The following is a 20,492-nucleotide window of genomic DNA, read 5'->3' as shown; positions in this document are numbered from 1 at the left end:
ATCTGCAAACATAGACAAAAGCACACAATATGAGGAATTGTGCAAGCCATCTCCAATAGTTAAAATAGATAAAAACACTCAGTGCACAGCGGATGACCACCAAGATGATAACATCAACATCACCAGTGCCACTTCAGTCACAGAACCTGACAACACCAGACCCCTAGTAACACCCCCCACAATTGAAGTCGCACCTGAGCCTACCCAGGACACAAACGACAGCAGACTGGGGATGAATGAATCAGAAAGCAGTGCCATTCCAGTCACAGAACCTGATAACAATAGACCCCTAGTAACACCCCTCACAATTGAAGTCAAACCTGAGCCTACCCAGGACACATATGACAGCAGATTGGATATGACTGAATCAGAAAGCAGGGGCACAGGGACAATTGAAAATGAGCCAAATGAAAGCCAGACGAGGCGAAATACAACATGGGAAAACATAGTCATCTCGGGCTCAATCGGGAAAGGACTCATCCCTCAGAAACTATTTCCTCGCACGAAAAGCAAATGTATTGCAATGAGAGGCAAACAAACCAAAGATGCCAAAACAGTCATAGCACAGAATGACTTTGGTCAACCAAAAACAATTACTTTTGTAATTGGGTCAAATGATGTTAGCAGCGGACAACAGCCACAAGATATCCTGAATATAAACAAGGAGCTACTCACCACTACACGCAGGAGATATAAGGATACCACCATTATTGTCAGCAGCATTCTACCCAGGTGGAATAACTGGGCTTTTAACCAAAAAGCGCAGGAAACAAACAAACTCATCAGGGAGTATTGTGCCACCCAAGCAAATGTGATATACATGGAAAACGACAATATTTACAGCAGAAGGGACCTCTTTGTGGGAGATGGAATACACCTTAACCAAAAAGGCACAACATTACTTGCCTGTAACATTAAAACTGTAACTGGTCAGGCCAGATACACACATGCCCCAACTACATCAACACCAAGGGATCTACCATCACACACAAGGACCCCCCAGCACTCTCAAAATGGCCAGAGGACCCACCGTAACCAACTCCCCCCAAGAGGCACTAGTGGAGTACACCGTGGACCTTATATGCAACCAGGCAGAAATCAAGACAGTGATATTCAAAATGAACTACGAACACTGTGTGACTGCTTAAACAAATTACAAAGCAAATTGAGGTAAAGACTGTCTCATGCTGCTATATGCTATGATCAAATGGCTGAAGTAACAACAAGCAGAATGTAAGTTACAGAAAATTTAAGTTATACCTGATGCCATGAAGATTAAGTACTAAATAAATGAGAGGCAATGGAAAACTGTAAGTAAAACTACCTCTCTCCTAATATGGTTCATAGAGAAAAATAGATAGTATTCTGAACTCACCTATAGTGCAAAGACTGCTTACTTTGAAAATAGGGAAAATTAAAAATACAGTGAATAAGTAATTCCTTTGAAAAGGTTGCGTAAAGTCGTGTACATATGAAAAAGCCTGTGTTATACATTTGGCATGAGATTGTAGAATCTTTGTATATGGTCAACCATGTGATTAAGTCAGTCAAACACCGAGACCTACTTGTACCAAGAAATATGTTACACATAGGTATGAGAAATATCAGGGGCCTCGCAAACAAACTTTCAGATGACAATTTTCTCTCTATAGTACAAAAGTATGATATATTTGCATGTATAGAAACCTTTAGCACAGAGCGTTCCAAAGTAGTGTTACCCACAGGCACACATGGGCACTTTCAAAAACTGAGGAAAAAAAGAAAAGTTAAGGGAAGACCCTCTGGCGGTATTGTAGTTTATTATAAAAAGGAATATAGTGGGGCAGTTGAAATGTTAGAAAGCAAAAGTGAAAACATACTGTGGGTAAGACTCTCTAGCCAAAGCTTTGGACTCCAGCAAGATTTATACCTGTGCGCCGTGTATGTTAAGCCCAGTAACGGAGCACTGGATGAAAGTACCTTTGAAATTTTAGAGAGTGAGATAGCTGCGTATGCACCTTCTGGCACAGTTTGCTTGTTAGGGGATTTCAATGCAAGGACTGGAAATTTACAAGACACTACTGTTTGTGAAAATACACCTAGTGCAATGATACCAAACAAGCCCAACACAAGTAGAATCTGCCTTCAAAGAAACAACTTAGATTCGGTTATCAACCCCCAGGGGAGAACTTTGGTAGATTTATGTATTGCAAGTAGCATGAAAATATTGAATGGGAGAACAATAGGAAACTCCCTAGGCTATTTTACATGTTATAACAGACAGGGCTGCAGCACTGTAGACTATGCTATTGTGAGTGATGGGCTGCTTAGCGATGTAAATTTTTTCACAATACACCCCATTGATTATTTATCTGATCACTGCCTGCTAGAACTATCAATACGTACTAATGTCATACAAAAATCTGCTATCTCAACAACAGTTCACAGATTCAACGAGCAGTACATTTGGAAACCAGACTCGCCTGAAAAATTTTTAAACGCTCTAGAAGATGATGAAACGATCAATGAAATTAGCAAACTCCAATGCACCCACTTCCCTAACACTAAAGAAGGAGTGAACAAAGCTTGTAATGAACTCCAAAATATCCTCTGTAATGCGGCTAATAAATCACTAGCAAAGAGAAAGCCTCCTAGAAATGGAAATAATAAGACAAAACGAGTGAAAAAACACCCCTGGTTTGACGGCACATGTGCCGAAATCAGGCGCAATATAAAGCACCTTGGGAAATTGCTACAGAACAACCCAGGAAACAACTTTGTTGCCCACACCTACCATGAAGCCTCTAGAAAATATAAGCAACTAATAAAGCGTAAAAAACGGGAGCACAAAGATTTTCTACTTAAAAGATTACTCGAAAACGAAGAGAAAAACCCTAAAGAATTCTGGGAAGTTTTTAAAAACCTGAAAGAAAAAGAAACCAGGCACAACTTAATTAGTCCAGACATTTGGCTTAAACACTTTCACCAGCTTTGTGGGATTGCCCCGAAAGAAAACAACATAATCGATGCCCCGTTAAAAGAGATGGAAAGACAAGAGGGTATTCCAATACTAGACAGTGCAATAACTTGTCATGAAGTGAAAAATGCCCTGAAAAAGCTTAAAAGTGGGAAAGCAGCTGGGGAAGATGCAATTAAGAATGAAATGCTTAAAGTAGGAACCCAGTACCTAGCAATTGTTATCACAAAGATCTTTAATCTTATCCTCAATACCACTGAAATTCCCGACACTTGGAACCTTGGCATCATCATACCTATCCATAAAAGTGGTGAACATATGAATCCATCAAATTATCGAGGACTGTGCATCACCAGTTGTCTGGGGAAACTGTTTAACTCAATACTCTGTAAGAGACTGACTGACTATCTGCAGAATGAACATCTACTCAGTGAAGAGCAAGCTGGTTTCAGGCCAGGATACCGCACAACAGACCACATTTTTACCTTAAAATCTTTAGTTAATAGATACGTAAACCAAAACAAGCGTCTTTATGCATGTTTTATTGACTTTAAAAAGGCTTTTGACACTGTTTGGCACAAAGGTCTAATGTACAAACTACTAAAACTGGGTATTGGGGGAAAATTTTACAAATTAATCAAAGCAATGTACAGTCAAACAAAACTAGGGATATCGGTTGGGGAAGGATACACAGAACCATTTTATTCTAAATTGGGAATTAAGCAAGGTGACAATCTAAGTCCAGTCCTTTTTAACATTTTTATTGATGATGTGAAAACTGCCCTAAACCCAAATGGCGATGAAAGACTATTCCATATACTGTATGCTGATGACCTGGTACTACTCTCAGAAACAAGTGATGGCCTGCAAAAATCATTGTCACGCCTTGAAAAATACTGCAAAAAATGGCAGCTCCAGGTAAACGAGAAAAAGTGCAAAATATTAATTTTCAACAAAGCTGGAAAAAAAGAACAGCACCTAAAATTCACAATAAATGAAAATATCCTGGAAAACGTTACAGAATATACTTATCTAGGTATCACCTTCACCAATACAGGTAACCTCAAGAAAGCAATACACAATCTAAAACAAAAAGCAATGAAGGCCATGTTTGCGCTTAAAAGCACTTTATCCTCCCAAAACATATCTAATCCACTATTACAAATGAAACTATTTGATAAAACTGTAAAACCAATTTTACTATATGGTAGCGAGGTATGGGGTCAGGAAATTCTCAAAGAAAAATCACTAAGCCTAGATAAAATCAATAACACGTCCTTCGAGCAAATTCACCTAAAAATGTGCAAATGGGTATTAGGAGTGAGAAAAACTGCCAGTAATAATGCCTGCAGAGCAGAATTGGGTAGATACCCAATCCTGACAGATGTAATTAAATCCATGCAAAAATACCACACCAGACTTAAAAATCTCCCGAATACAAGAATACTGAAACAAACATTTAGCGAAGAAAAACTCCTGAAAATAGATAATTGGACTAAAACAGTGGCGGCATTTAGACAGAATTGGGGAATTCAACATTGGGATGAAACATCAGACCTAGAAAAAGAAATTAATCTAAAAATCGAAGACCTTTTTTGGAAAGAATTGAACAAGGAGAACCACAATAAACTGCGTACATATCGAAAAATAAAAAACTCATACGATCTTGAAAATTACTTAAAAATGAACGCCACAAGCTCAGACAAAAAATACTTAGCCAAAATGAGAATTAGTGACCACGAGCTAGCGATAGAGAAAGGCAGGCACATGAAAATCACCCTGGAACAAAGAACCTGCACAAGCTGTAAAACGGAAATAGAGGATGAGAAACATTTCTTCCTCACATGTAGTAAATACCAAATAGAGCGACAAAATATGCTCAGTTCCCTCCCAAACACTGTGAGACAAAATTATGAATTAGCAGGCAGTGATCAGAAACTATTCATCCTCCTCAACCCTCAAGATCAGAAATCACTAAAAGCATTATCACAGTATATACAGTTAGCAACACGATGAAATATCACTTTCTCTCTTTTTATATAAGTACAATATGTTAGATTCTGTAGTAGACTAGACAGCAAACAATGTTAAATTGTAACATTCAAAGCTGAATAAATTATTATTATTATTATTATTTGAGATTGCTTTTGGGACGTTAGAGTTAAGATTGAAGTATAAAGGTCCTTAGATGCGTTATCACGTGTTTGTGAAGAGACATCGGTGATAGAACGTGTCCGTCTTATAATTCTGATTCGAATTATGTTAGATAACTATTTATTGCCGTATTCAATATTATCGGCTGTTGTTTCACTTCAGTATAATGTGAGAGAGGTGTCTCGCCTCTGTATGTGTTTGACCTGAAGGGCCGACTGTACGAGATACACACAGTGCGGCTGGGGAAACGAAAAAAAAGGGAGGTTGGACTGGTTGCAGAGAGCGCTTTTCGGTCAACAAGTGACCTTCATCAGCTGCAGAGTCCTGAAAAAAAAGAGGGGGGACTGTGCTTAAACAAAGAAGTGAGAAACCAAAACACTTGGTTTAAGCCTTCATCACCGCGGTTGGAGAGAGGTTACATAAAAGGTTAAATAGCTTATTGGCCATCATGCTGCTTGTTATACTGACCTCAGCTCATGAGTCATCTCTCGACCATCGTGTTTCAATGGCACTTCATGTGAAAACTGTGTTAATAACTGGTAGCAATCCCCATACAAATGCAGCCGAATCCGGCTGTCATCTAAAGCAGGCCTGTCCTTCTCTGTCAAAGCCCAGAACTTATAAACAAAATAGCCGTTTTTGACTTGCGGCGGTTTACTTATTTTCATGTGAAAAATGAATTTCTATGAAGAAATCAGTATATTGCGATATGATACATTTTCATTAGCAGAAACCGTGTAAAAGTGACACACGATGCACGTTTAATGTGCAGTGATTCTTCACTTACGTGGTTTAACCACCCCCTTCTCTTCGTCACCCACTATGAGCAAGATATCTCATCATCAATAGCAAAGTACTCCTGTTATATACGTATTACGGCACATCATACTGATAATGTTTGCTATATATCAACATATTTATCACTGCTTAACCTTGCAAAATAACAATGGTCTTAGTTATTCAGCTTTTCAAGCAAGAATTTTTATGACAGCTAGTTTAGAACTTATGGTTTACTAATGGTTCTAGACATGGTCTATCGAGCGAAATCTTATCGTGGGATGTACTACGATCAGTTGTGGGGCAATACCTATTCATCAAATAAAAAAAATTTTCTAATGCATCTCCAGTCAACATTGGTATTAAAGTATTTTTGTTTTCGTCTTTTAGCTAGATGAAATATTGAAGGTGGCCGTGACGTACATTGTTGTTAGTCGGGCTTTGTTGAAATTTCCCCGGCCACCAGCGCATAGAGTGACACATCTTTATCCTTTTTTGTTTGTTCTCCGCTCAGTGTTGATTAAGTATTAGAACGTTTAACGGTCACCCGCTGGTTCTTCCCACTCCCTTATTAATTAAAGATTGGTTCCACCACTGCTAACGCTGATTCAATGCATAAGCACTACGTCCATCAGTGTAATAAACTTAAGATCTATTTACACTGCCGCAGTCTAAATCGAGATCGTCTAAGGAATCTTTATTAATACACCTTATTAATGGAAAAAAATAAAAAATTAAAAATACACTGACTGTGTATCATGATTTCAGTGAAATGATTTTTACTCCGGAGACACCTTAAAACGTATCCTATAAAATCCAGATTGTAAGCGCAAGTGTGATTAACAATTTCTATAGTACAAGCGACAAGTTAAATGCTAGTCAGTTATGTTGCTGCAACCAGAGTTGCATTATTCAAGGCCGCGGCCAAACTTTTAATAATCAAACAGCATGGCCTTTGACCAAGTCTTATTCATTATAATTCATTGCAATTTTATGGAAATAATAATCATGCTTTAAATAGACTTTGATATCGCTTCCAAGCAATCTATATTAATTTAAAATGGTTTTTGAGACGACTGTGAATTGGACTGGATTTGATAGATCAAATACAACTTTTGGGGATAAATCAGCAAAGAGAAATGAAATGATGAATAACAAAATATGATAAGCCCTCGGGGGGAAGCTTCCTCAGGAGAAATGTTCTTATGATCGGGATGATCACGCCTTTCGACAATATATACATGTAGCGCACCTAAGATAATAAAATGAAATTTTGAAAGGAATTAACAATATAAATCTTTCAGTTCCATTGAAATCTCATGTTCTTAAATGTCAGTCACAATCTAATAACGACCGTCACATAATACCAAGGCAGGACCCCTGCGGAAAAACGTTGTTCAGTCGCGAAGAAAGACGAACAAGATTACGCCTGTTGAAAGGCCGTGTAAAAGAGAAAGGGGTACTCCTGCGCGGAAAAACGTCATTCAGTCGCGCGTTGTAAAGGCCAGCTTGCACTGTTCCGACGTCATTCCGCGGAGGCTGAAAAATCGGAAAGATTTGTTTTTGTGCTGTGTTGGTTATTGTTCATTATGCTGCTTTCTCTGAAGCGCGGTTATAATACGTAATATGAGGCAGTTTCTCTGAGCAGTCCTCTTTGGCTGGTTACAGAATGCGTATAAAAGGGCAGCAGTTCTGCAGAATAAGTCGCCATATTTCGGCAACGTCCAGTCAGAAGAGATATTTTGCAGACTCTTAGCTGACCTTATGGTATGTGAACTAACGGCAGCTACTTGCCACACTATTGTTGGATTATGCCAGAATGGACAGAAGCAAACTGCTATTGCCAGACAGCTGAATGTGCCCCAGGGAGCAGTTTCTAACGTCTTACAGAAACACGCCCAGACGGGTACATAAACACAGAGACCACGGCCAGGACGTCCTAAAGTCACCACTAGAAGGGAAGACCGTTTGCTTCTGCGGTTATGTCGCAACTACCGGACAAAGACAACTCTTGCTCTACAAAATGAGTGGCATATTACCATTTAAAAACATGTTTCTAGAACTCTAGTGAATGCAAGGCTACTTTTAGCTGGTTACCTCTATGAACAGAGCACCATGGTGGGCTAGACGCCATTTGCGGTTCCAGCCACAGCACTGGGTTCATGTAGATTTTTACAGATGAGGCAGGGTTTGAGTTCCACCACCGCGATGGCTGAATCAGAGTCAGTAGGCTTCCAGACGAGTTACTGCACGAGGATTGTGTCACCCTACAGTGACTTGTGGCCAGGGCAGTATCTGTGTATGGGCCGGTTTCCACGCTGGAGCCAAAACACTATTGGTGGCAACTTATGGAAACCTCAACCAGATATTAATACAGGGACATTTTAGAGAATACTTGCTTGCAATTTGCAAATAGGTACTTCCAGGACAACTTCATCCTGCAAGATGACAATGCCCGACCTCACCGTGCCCATGCAATAACTACTTTTCTGTAAAACCAAGAGGTAAACCAGTTGCCTTGGCTGACGAAATTCCTCTGACATGGATTCTATAGAAAACCTGTGGGCATAAATCGCTAGCAGAATCAAGAACTTACCCGTCCAGCCTACAAATCGGCACAAGATTAGGCAAGCTCTGACTAATGCGTGTAACACAATGCTGGATCAAACTCTCAGAAACCTCCCTGCATGGATCCCTTGCAGAGTGAGGTCTCTGGTTGCAGCTAGAAGAGGCTGCAGGCGTTGTTATCAGTTTCCGTTGTTCACACTAGTCTTGATGATTCTTTTGTGTAACAGAAAATCCTTACCAACTGATATTCTTGATAATATCGAGTTCATAAGATTTTGATACCTCGTTGTTATCAGCTATAAAATTATCCATGCGCTGTTTATAACGCTGATTTGAATACTATTTAAATTAAATTTTTGATGATGTTTTCACACGGGTTGATTTATTAAAGCCATATCAAACATTATAACAAGTTTTTTATTTCATCCATTACTAATATATGGGAAAAAATCAAAGAAAATATGTTTGAAAAAATCCATTTTAAATATCAAGTCTGTACATTGCATCACATGAATTACTTGATTCAGCAAATTCGTCCATTTCATTAATAAGGTAATCGATTTTTAAATCTAGGTAAAAGGGGCAGTTGTGTGATCCAATATGTTTACATCCCAATGGCTTGCGCAGTATGTAATTGCAAAATTCAATTCAGATTCGAATAATTGCTACAGTGTGACAGTGTAGCACTTATTGCTGATTTAGCTATGGTGAAAATGTCTTAACCACTTTCTCTAACACTGAAAACATGGGTGTGGGCACTTCATGTGTCATGTTTGCTTGACTAATTAACTTAAGAGCAGTTCTGAAAGCAGATTCTAACTATCAGCTGATTGACTTGTGCTTGACAGGTACAGGAAAGAAATAATAAAAGGTGCTACTCGGACACGATTCACAAAGTCAGTGCTACCCATCAGACAAGACATCTCTTTTATATCATATTTCCTGACCCTGAGAACATAGGTGTAGACACTTCATTTGTCATGTTTGCTTGCCTAGTTTCAGAGATACAGAAGTAAACCGGTTTTTCAGTAATGGTGATCCTAATTTGCATATTTAGGAAAATTGTGTAAATCGAATTCTTACAGAAACATCTTAATAATGTTCCTCGACCCTGACAATATAGGTAAAGACACTTCATTTGTCATATTCGCCTGTCTAGTTCCAGAGATATTGCAGAAAATTGGAAATCTGGCGGCCATTTTGTTTTTTTGCAAATAAGACCGTTTAAAACACAAAAATTCGCTTGGGAACCGGGTTAATCAGATTCAGCATCCCAAAAATATGATAATAAGCCTTTTACCCCAAAATGCCCCTAGCTTCTTATGCAGAGCCTTTTTTCAAAAATCTCACTAGACTATAACACGAATAATGGCTCTATGGTCCATTATCGACACTTAAAGTAAAACTAAAAATGTGGCAAATATTAGGCAAATTTTAATGAATAAAAATATATTTAAAACAATTAGTGTACTGTACATATGTTTTTGGTAGTTTCAAAATGTTTTAAGCTTGTAATATTGGGGCCAATAAGAGAGCCAAGCACGAGCACATTTGAGAAAAAAGTTTGATCTCGCCACGCTGGACATTCACAGGTGAAGGACCACTACATAGCGTTTCGGAAACAATTATGAGCCAAGGGAACAGTTTTGAACAAAGGACCAGAGAAAAGCCGTAACAAGTAACCCTTTCGGTTTTTCTTTATCTTTCCTAGTACATCGCCCTGGTTAAGCTTTGCCTTACCCTTTCCTTTCTTTTATCGCCTACTACGTTGCCTTATCCTTATGTAGCATTGACCTTTTCTTTTTCAGTTTTGATCTTGTCTTGCTCCTTTATGATTGGGTGATCTGTGTCTACGCTTCCTTTTTATGTCAGTCGTGATGGTAACTGGTAAATCTCAGTTTATTATTATTCAGCTATTGACAAATGAAACCATTAATTTAGGCACCGTTCACATGAAAAATCTAAATTCCAAAAATCCAAAAAATCCATTGGCGGTATCTAGTGATCACGGTCTGTGCCCTGAATACCCTGCGACATAATTAACTAGCAGAGCGAGCGAGTTGCTTCCAAAGCTGTAATTAAATGTCGGTGCGCTCGGAGGAGATTCAACACCTGGACGTATGCGCAGTAATAAGTTAGAGAGAAAGAAAATGACGGTCGCGGTTGCTTTGAAAATGTTTGTCGATTTTTTGCAACAACAAGACGAAGAAGATGAGGTCCATATACACACGACAGATATGAGTGCAAACTGATGAAATCCACAGTTTAGAGATACTTCTGCGCATGCCTCCAGGCGTCAGAATCTCCTCCGAGCGCAGCCGAGAATAAATTACAGCTTTGCTAGTTAATCATGTCGCGGGGTACTCAGGGCACAGACCGTGATCACTAGATACCGCCAATGGATTTTTTGATTTTTGGAATTTGAATTTTTCATGTGAACGGTGCCTTACTTCCAGGTTTTAGTCATTTTGTCAGACAAAGAGTATTATATTTCTTACATAGGAGGCACTGTTGACGTGACAGTCCACCAGATAGAGAGTGATGGGCGTCTCAAGGAAATACACAAGGCATCGGGCGGTGCTTGGGGTGGAACAAAGGTAGATGAAAATTTTATCAAGAAGTTGCATCAATACTGTGGACAGGGAACATACGAAGAGTTTGCCAGAAAACATCCTGCAGAATTTTTAGAATTGAAGCGTAGTTTTGAATTAGCCAAAAGAAATGCATCAAGGGCTTCGGGAAGTAAATGGATTTCTATGTACATCCCCTACGAGCTAAGAGACAAATGGCGTCCAAATAGTGAGAATTCAGAATATAAACTGGTAAATGATAAGATTAGGCTTGAAAAGGGTATATTTGAAGGGCTGTTTGGGAGTTCAATTCAAAGTATCATAAACCACTTGCACGATCTGTTCAAAAACCCAGCCCTTGAAAACTTGAGCATAATGTTTTTGGTAGGTGGTTACTCAGAATGTCGAATTCTTCAGGATAGAATAAAGCGCGAGTTTCAGCACCGAGTTCAGGCAATACGTGTACCTAGAAGTGCAGGGTTAGCAGTGATGCAGGGGGCAGTGCTTTACGGCCACGAACCGTCCATGTTGTGCAAGCGCATCAGTAGGCAATCATACGGCATTGAAACATACGAACACTTCAACCCCCAAATCCACCCTCTTAGCAAAAAGCAGTTAGTTGAAGGTGTGGAATACTGCAAAGATAATTTTTCAACCTTCCTGAAAAGTGATCACACATACGAATGTGGACAAGAAATCCACAAAGTCTTCTATCCGCTCAGAAGTGATCAAACGGTCGTTGAATTTAACGTGTATATTTCACCACATGTAGATGTCAAGTACATTAATGATCCCGATTGTACAGAGAGAGGTTCTTTACGTCTTGACATGCCTGACACAAAATCAGGTAGAGACCGGCCGATTGACGTAACCTTCATAGTAGGTGGTACTCATCTGTAAGTGGTTGCCAAAGACCGAGAGCATGGTAAGAGCGTCCAAGCTCAATTTAACTTTCTGTCACGTGACTAAAGGCGGTGACCACATTAACATATCTGAACCGAAAGCAAAAGTTAAGTTCAATGCCTTGATTTAAAAATTGATGCCTGAAATGCAAACAAAAACTCTGATAATGGAATAAACATACTGAGCATACTAAACACTACGTATTCATTATTATGAGTGCTCAATTTAAGAACAAACAGTGCACTAAGGCCGAAATATTTAGGTAACCTAATCAAAGCTGATCATCAGATTCATTGGAGTTTGAGTCCACATTGCCTCGTTTCTATACCGTTGTTGACGGACTTGCACTATCATTGTCATGTACAATTAAACGGATCCAGTCCATCGCATACCATGACAAACTTAACTAAACTGCAATCATATTGTGAAAATTCGTGTTAGGCACCCTGAGCCCATATAATTTGCTGAATTTGTGATCATGGTATGTGTGTTTGGTATGTTCTATGGCTAGTTTAGCTGCAAATACTGTAGTATTGCTCGTCTAATCGTGGCATATGACGTAAATATTTCTTTGAAGAATTATTTGGTAAGGCTGAATCAGCCCACCTTTTAGGGAACGGACGTCTCCTTCGATATAAATGGCAAAAACGTAAGTGGACGTCAACTCGCTATACTGGCTCTTCATGTACATTGTATATGGCGAGGACTGTTTTACATGTTCATCATACACTATAATAGAGTTATAGTTACAGTATAATAATAGTTATAATCCCTGTATAATATAGTTAATTTTTTACAGTTGTAACGGTGTTGATTCTTAAAATTAGTTTGTTTTTGAAAAAAATAAACCGATGTTCATGAGCTGATGTTTGTTGTTGTGGTCTGTTATATTTGAGGTTGTCTGTGTATTCACGTGTAGGTTAGCATGCATGTACAAAATTATTTACTTCTTGAATATATAAATGGCTATTTTGGATTAGTAATATATAGCCTATGAACTGGTATACTTTTAATTAGAGAGCATAACTTGCGTATCATTTTTATCATATGAGTAGTGTCGTAATAAAACATTTGCTAAAATAGGAAGGTTTTTTTTTAAACTGCAATTGCAGTTTGTGCAATATATACAAGATCATGCTTGTTCGGACCATTTAATCCAAGTGTCAGGTTATATAATATAGCTATAAAGTATACATGTATATGCCAACTATTTACCATCAATTAAATAAATTTAATTTTTACTATTATGTTTAGATAGATGGTGATATTTTATTATAAGATTACTGTATATTTAGTCTTTTGTCAGTGAATACCTACCCAGATAATGTTATTACTTCAAACTTCCTTACAAAAAATACATATGTGCTCCATTGCATTTTCACTGTAATGTACATTCTAAATATTCAAACTTGATTGTAATTTTGTTTGCACTCATGAAAAATAAATTTATTTTAATCATTTGAATCTTTTCTTTGGTTGACTATGATCTCGACATTTAGGGGTCTGGAGCTGAGTAGTAGGGGGAAAGATAGTGGGGAGGGGCGTTAAAACTAAAATGTCGGGGCTGACACGTTGTCAGTCATACAATTTTGATTATGATTTGCTGTTGGATATGATCGGTTTATAAAGATACGTTTTAACAGAACGTTTTACAAACCCCTAGCAAGCGGGGCTGATCCAGGATTCTTTGAAGGAGGGGGGGGGGGGATCCGCGGATGCTTCGCATGGGGCTCGGGGCTTGCTAATGGGGCTCGGGGCTCGCTAATGGGCCCCGAAAATGTTGGTATTTAGAGGGCGAACGGTGCCATTTGTAGGGTTTAGAACTATGTTGCAGCTAGACAAAATTCTAATTTCAAAAGGAGAGTATTAGTGTGATTTTGTTTTTCAGAAATGGAAAGGGGGTCAGGACCCCTCCCCCTAAATCCACCACTGTACAAGATCAAGCAATAGTACAAGTAGATAATATCATTCCTGTCATCGATTTGTAATAAAATTCATTTACTGATGCAGCATGATATTTTAATCGCCGTTTCTTTTTCTTTAATTACTTTGGTGTACGTGCTGACTCATGTTGAAGATTCATATCAAAGCACCGTATAGATCTTAAAGAACACTAGTGTGGTAGCCTTGTATCATATCTACCAGTATGCTAGATATGAATCAAAGGTAAGGCCCATAAAGTTCCACCCTATGTTGTCGACTAATGAGGCTAAAAATACATCCTGATGGAACTGTGTGATCTCAGTCGCACCTTGTAGTAACTGATTAGAAGATACACTCGCGTACTGTAACAAATAGTTTTATCACCTAATGGGGTCATTACCAGTGTGAAAGCCTTGTATCGTGTTGTAACGGTATACTAGATATTTGACACCCAGTAATAAATAAGATGCATATACGTCAATTTGAACTGGATAAAGCATGAACACAACAAAATATATAAAAACATAGACATTGGACACACACAAGTTTAACATTATGCAAAACCTTACAGGCTAAAATAGACATATAAATAAATACAATAATAGTTACAATTTTAAAGTCTAGGTTTGCAAATGTACTTAAAAATAAAATAGGTTTTTGTCGAACCTATTGCAGTCAATAGAGTTTGTAGTGAGCTGGGAGATAAAATCATTTTTGCCTGAAATATCGTAGAATGGAAAAGTGCCAGGAATAGCCAGGGAAATAATAATATCCAATGAAAAAATCCTCCCTATGCATTTGGTAAAGGGTACAGCGACAGTATTAAAGCTCGCAATAGCCTTGTTGTTTTGCTCAGCAAGTGCGAGGAATAGCCAATGAAAAAATCCTTCCTGTGATTTTGGTAGTGCAGTAGACTACTGCAATCATACTGCAAATATGCCTCAAATCTGCTTCGCATTGGGAGCTAATTAGCATATTTGAAACATGCTTCTATCATGCTGCTAATCTACTGCATTAATGCTCCTCCTCTGTACAACCCTATGTAATTTTTGAAGTAGAATTACAGTAGGGTATACTGCATTTATACTGCAAATATGCTCCCCACCACTACTGCTTTAATGCTTCTTTGCTACTTCGATACTACTGCATTTTCGTGCGGGAATTCTTTAAAACCGCGCTACACATGCGTCTCAGCGCTGTTTACATAAAAAATATAACTCCACAGATAAATAAAAGCCAGCATAGACTAAAAACAGAATACTTAAAAATTTTAAAAACTAAAAAGATGCTCTAAATTAAAGTACTCTTTAAATAAAAAAGTTTTTTAATTCTTCTTAAAACAGTAATATGAGTCATCCAGAGACACATTAGATCTTGTGATAAAATTAGACCATAAAATCGGTGCACAAATCTCGAAACTTCTGTGTCCATATGTCTTAAGAGTCATTTTAGTGTCTTTTCGCTTAAGTTGAAGTTGTCCACTAGATCGAAGTGATCTGATAGGAGTTAAAAGTTCTATGGTAGAGTTTAAGTAAAATGGACAGTCGCCCTTTAAAATCTTAAAAGTCAAAAGTAACATTTTAAAAACCATTCGTTGAGACACGGGTAGCCAGTGGAAGTTTCGCAGAATTGGTGTGATGTGGTCGGACTTCTGAGCTTTACAGAGGAGACGAGCAGCAGAGTTCTGAATTGATTGTAGCTTTTCCATTTGATAGTTAGGTATTCCAAACAATAGGCTATTGCAATAATCCAGTCTAGAGGTTACAAATGCATGGATGAGTAATTCAGTTTGCTTGGTGTAAATAAGGTGAAAGATCTTGGATATCCGTTGGAGACTAAAATATGATGTTTTACATACTTTGTTAATGTGTGATGTCATTTCACATTTGTTATTAAAAATAACACCCAAGTTCCTTACTTCTGTTGTTGGTTTTATAAAAGAATCCCCAACTCTAATACTATCAAGTGCAGTATTGTCTTTGGAAAACTTAGAGTTGAAATGGACTAATTCAGTTTTTTCATCATTAAAAACTAAGTAGTTGGACTTGAGCCAAGATCTAAGTTCATTCACACAAGCCTCAATAGTTGCTTTTTCATCACAAAACAAAGTGAAACAAATTGAAAGTAACAGAATGTGATTGAATTTTCACAATCTTATCACCGTTGAAAGGCGTCTGTTCCCCGGTTATTTTATAACGTCATGCATTTCCATAAAGTTTCATGAGCGTTTAAAACACGAATGCACTGACACTGATTATTTCCTAGTACATATCGTAAGTCATTGCAGTCCAATGAAATTTACTCAGTTCTTGTTTTGTCATTTTCTTTGTATTTGTAGGGCACGAAGGATGCCACTTTTTATCGGAAATACCGGAGCTGACACGTACTTGCCAGGCGCACAATGTAATTTCGATTTGCTGTTTGAAATGACCCTTCTATAAATATACGTCTTTTAAGATACATGTAAAATACAATAACAATACAGTGTGCTTAATAATGCATGGTTGATCATTGGGACATGTAGATCTTTCCTGGCATGGATTTTTTGAAAAAAAAAACGATTCATTGGTAAAGCTTGATGTTTTGTTCGCCGTTTCTTTAACTTTTTGATTAGTTCGGCGTACGTGCTGACACACGTGTTTTGAGTGATCCATTAACGGCTCGCCCCTCATATGAAATACTATAATCACTAACTGGGGTCATCACCAGCGATAGCCTTGTATCATGTTGTACCAGTACGTTAGATACGAACAAAAAATTAGGCATCATTCCACCCTATGTTGTCGACTGTCGAGGCTAAAAATATATCATGAGAGAACTAGAGTACGTATTCTCCGTTGCACCTTATACAGGGGCGGATTGAGGTCGTCTTCTGAGTCTTCTGGAAGACGGTCAGACGTTCAAGTTTACATTGACGGGTATCTAATTTTTCTGTTGAAAGACAGTCACACATAAAGGATTGATCAAAAAAGATAATTTAGAAGACTGTGAGAAAATAGCTCTGGATCCGCCTCTGTTATACCCCTGTAGTATATCTTCGCGATTTAAGTCCTTTTGTGAGGGTATAAGCACAAGTTTGACAGTTTTAGTCTTTTGATATTTAGCTATCTAACAGTGCTACCACTTGAGCACGCTATCCTTCTTATCTCTCTTCCCTCGTTTTAATTCTACCGATTTCAACAATTCCCTTTTATCAATTGGAGATAATTTCAAAGGTTGACTCGTTTCTGCACATTACGTTTTTTTTTTTTCAAATTGCATGGTTTTATGTCTGAGGGTAATCGAAGTAATAAGTAAGATGCATACGTTAATTTACACTGGATGATGAAAGAACACAGCAAAATGTACAAGAAGATAGACATTTAACGCACAAGTTTAACATTAAACAAAAACTAACTTTAAAAAGACATATTAATAGATATAATAATAATTATAAGTCTAATTTTGAAATATGCTTATTAAAAAAAAAGAAAGGTTCAAATAGTTTAATGTGTTTGTTGAGCCTATCGCATTGAGCTTATGTACTCTAACATCATTTTGACCTGATATCCCACAGCATGGAAAATAGTAGAGAAATAGCCAGAGAAAGATTTATACAATATCCAATGAAAAAACCTTCCTGTGACTTCAGTAGAGGGTGCAACATCTCCACCTCTCTGAGTCACTTCAGTTAGATAATGTAATAAAGTTGCAAAGCCTGCAGTGGTATTTTTGTTTTTGAAAATAAAAAAGGCATATTTGTTTCGAAAAAAAAATTAATAAACAGGTGACACAATTTACAAGCCTCAATTATTAAAATCAGTTATTTTCAGAAATCTTATTCGAATTGATTCTTATTTCACATTCTCATCATCTTTGAAAGGCTACTGTACCGCAGTTAATTTATAAAGGCATGTAGGTACTTGTACGTTTAAAACATGAATACACTGACACTGATTATTTCCTACCAGATGTAGCAAGTCATCATGGACCGAGGGAACTTTCACAGGTCTACATTTGTCATAGTCCATTGTGTTTCATCGGACACAACAGACATCACACCACAAAGAACAATCATACGGCACAGCTAACGCAATTGGCAACCCTCTACTATCAGAACAAGTTATTTTCGAATAATTTTTTTTCACATTCTTATCATCTGTGAAAGGCTACTGTGCATCGGTTATTTTATATTGTCGTGCATTTATTCTCCCGATTATTAAGTAAGCATGATATTTAAATCGCCGTTTCTTTTTCTTTAATTACTTTGGTGTACGTGCTGACTCATGTTGAAGATTCGTATCAAAGCACCGCGTATAGATCTTAAAGAAGTAAATATGTTATTATACTGATGTATCTATGAAGATGTACTATAAAGATGTAATATCTAATCCAAACTTTCGGTCCCTATAGGCCTTCTTCAGGGATTTTGAAAAATAATATTAAAAAACAGTAAAACACAAACTCCTAGGATACGTCGGTGATGTGTTAAAGACACGCAATGTCACAGTTCTAAGCGCAGTTAACGTAAACGTCGTCAAGATTACGTAACAAAGACATATTACCCTGCACGCTTTTGTGACACCGCGCGTCTTTACCGCATCACCGACGTCACATATCCTAGGTGTTTATTTTTTGCTGTTTTTTTTTTCTTTACCATTTTTTTCAAAATCCCTGAAGAAGGCCTAGGGGCCGAAAGCTTGGATTAGATATTACATCTTTATACATGTAGTAGATCTTCATCAGTATAACTCATCTGAAATGAGTGATCAATTAACGGCTCGCCCATCTCAACAAATATTTTTTATCACCTACTGGGGACATCACTAGTGTGGTAGCCTTGTATCATATCTACCAGTATGCTAGATATGAATCAAAGGTAAGGCCCATAAAGTTCCACCCTATGTTGTCGACTAATGAGGCTAAAAATACATCCTAATGGAACTGTGTATTCTCAGTCGCACCTACTGTAACAAATAGTTTTATCACCTAATGGAGTCATTACCAGTGTGAAAGCCTTGTATCGTGTTGTAACGGTATACTAGATATTTGACACCCAGTAAGAAATAAGATGCATATACGTCAATTTGAACCGGATAAAGCGTGAACACAACAAAATATATAAAAAACATAGACATTGGACACACACAAGTTTAACATTATGCAAAACCTTACAGGCTAAAATAAACACATACATGTAAATAAATATGATGATGGCCATATTCCAGAGTATTAATCTGTAAACGTGCCCTAAAGTGAAAGAATATGTTTTTAACCAATTAGAGCCTAAAGCGAGCTGAGATATAAAATAATTAAAATAATTTTTGCCTGAATTATCGTAGCATGGAAAAGTGCGAGGATGGCCAAGGAAATAATAATAATAATAATAATAATAATAATAACAATAATAATAATAATAATAATAATAATTTATTCAGCTTTTAAAATGTTGCATTTAAACATTGTTAGCTGTCTTAGCTACTGCCAACCCTACTCTATTATGTTTACATCAAAAAGGTAGATAACTCGATTTAAAAAAAGATAAAAATATCTATCAAAGCATCAGTAACTGTGATCTCACTTGACAATATTAAGCAAGATCATTCTATGCGTAATAATTAGCTAAAAGTTAATTAATGCAATGGGTGCTAATGCACTGTGCTGCTAACTGAATATATTGCGATATTGCCATAAGGGATTATGATCTTGAGGGTTGAGGAGAATAAATAGTTTCTGATCACTGCCTGCTAATTCATAATTTTGTCTCTCAGTATTTGGGAGGGAATTGAGCGTCCTTTGTCGTTCCGTGCAAGGGAGGAAAGAATGTCCTCGATTTCTTTTGTACAATGTATGCAGGTCCTTTCTTACAAAAGGATTTTCATGTGCCTATATAATATCCAATGAAAAAAATCTTTCCTGTGACTTTGGTAGAGGGTACAACCACAGATGGGAATCGAGTATTAAAGCTCGCTATGGCATTGTTGCTTGAAATAAGATCAATTAAAATCATGCATCCAAGCTGGCGTAATTTAAATTGCAAGGTTCAACTGGATGAATACTTAATCACAATGTAATATTGAGGAATATGCCGGGAGGGGGTGGGGGGGGGGTCAAACTTAAAAACCGAGCTGACACGTTGCCAGTAAAGTGTAGATTTCTATTTGCTGTTGGAAATGGCTCGTTTATAAAAATACGTCTTAATAGCCATACAATGTGCTTTAGAATCTCTTTGCATGGACAAGCATTAGTGCAGGAAGATATTATTTTTGATGACATCGATATTTTATGAAATTCATTTTTTGATGAATATTGATGTCTTATTTTTGTTTTTTTGTCTTTTAATTAATTTGGCCTAGGTGCCGTGTCAAATGAGTGAACAATTACGACTCGCCCATAATAACAAATAGTTTTATCACCTACTGGGGTCATCAATGAAATTTTCACAGTTCTTGTATTGTCATGATTTTTATGTATTTTTAGGGCACGGAGGATGCCACTTTTTTCAGGGGGGAGGGGGGAGGCAAACGAAAATACCGGAGCTGACACGTTGCCAGGCGCACAATGTAATTTCGATTTGCTGTTTGAAATGATCCGTCTATAAATATACGTCTTTTAAGATAAAATACAATGACAATACAATGTGCTTGATAATGCATGGTTGA

General features: G+C 37.5%; 1 protein-coding gene across 1 annotated transcript in view; it reads left to right on the top strand.

The window, feature by feature from the left end:
• Positions 1-13,353, top strand: part of LOC106160527 (heat shock 70 kDa protein 12A-like) — a 35,702-nt gene extending 22,349 nt beyond the window's left edge. The window contains exon 5 of the mRNA XM_087011156.1: positions 10,958-13,353. Coding sequence (XP_086867282.1) covers positions 10,958-11,925 — 968 coding nt within the window. The 3' untranslated portion in view covers positions 11,926-13,353. The remainder of the gene's footprint in view (positions 1-10,957) is intronic.
• Positions 13,354-20,492: the final 7,139 nt, after the last annotated feature.

Source organism: Lingula anatina, chromosome 4, assembly GCF_051362555.1.
Source record: "Lingula anatina isolate TDL-2025a chromosome 4, LinAna3.0, whole genome shotgun sequence".
NCBI classification, from domain to species: domain Eukaryota; kingdom Metazoa; phylum Brachiopoda; class Lingulata; order Lingulida; family Lingulidae; genus Lingula; species Lingula anatina.
This window is presented reverse-complemented; position numbering and strand designations above follow the sequence as displayed.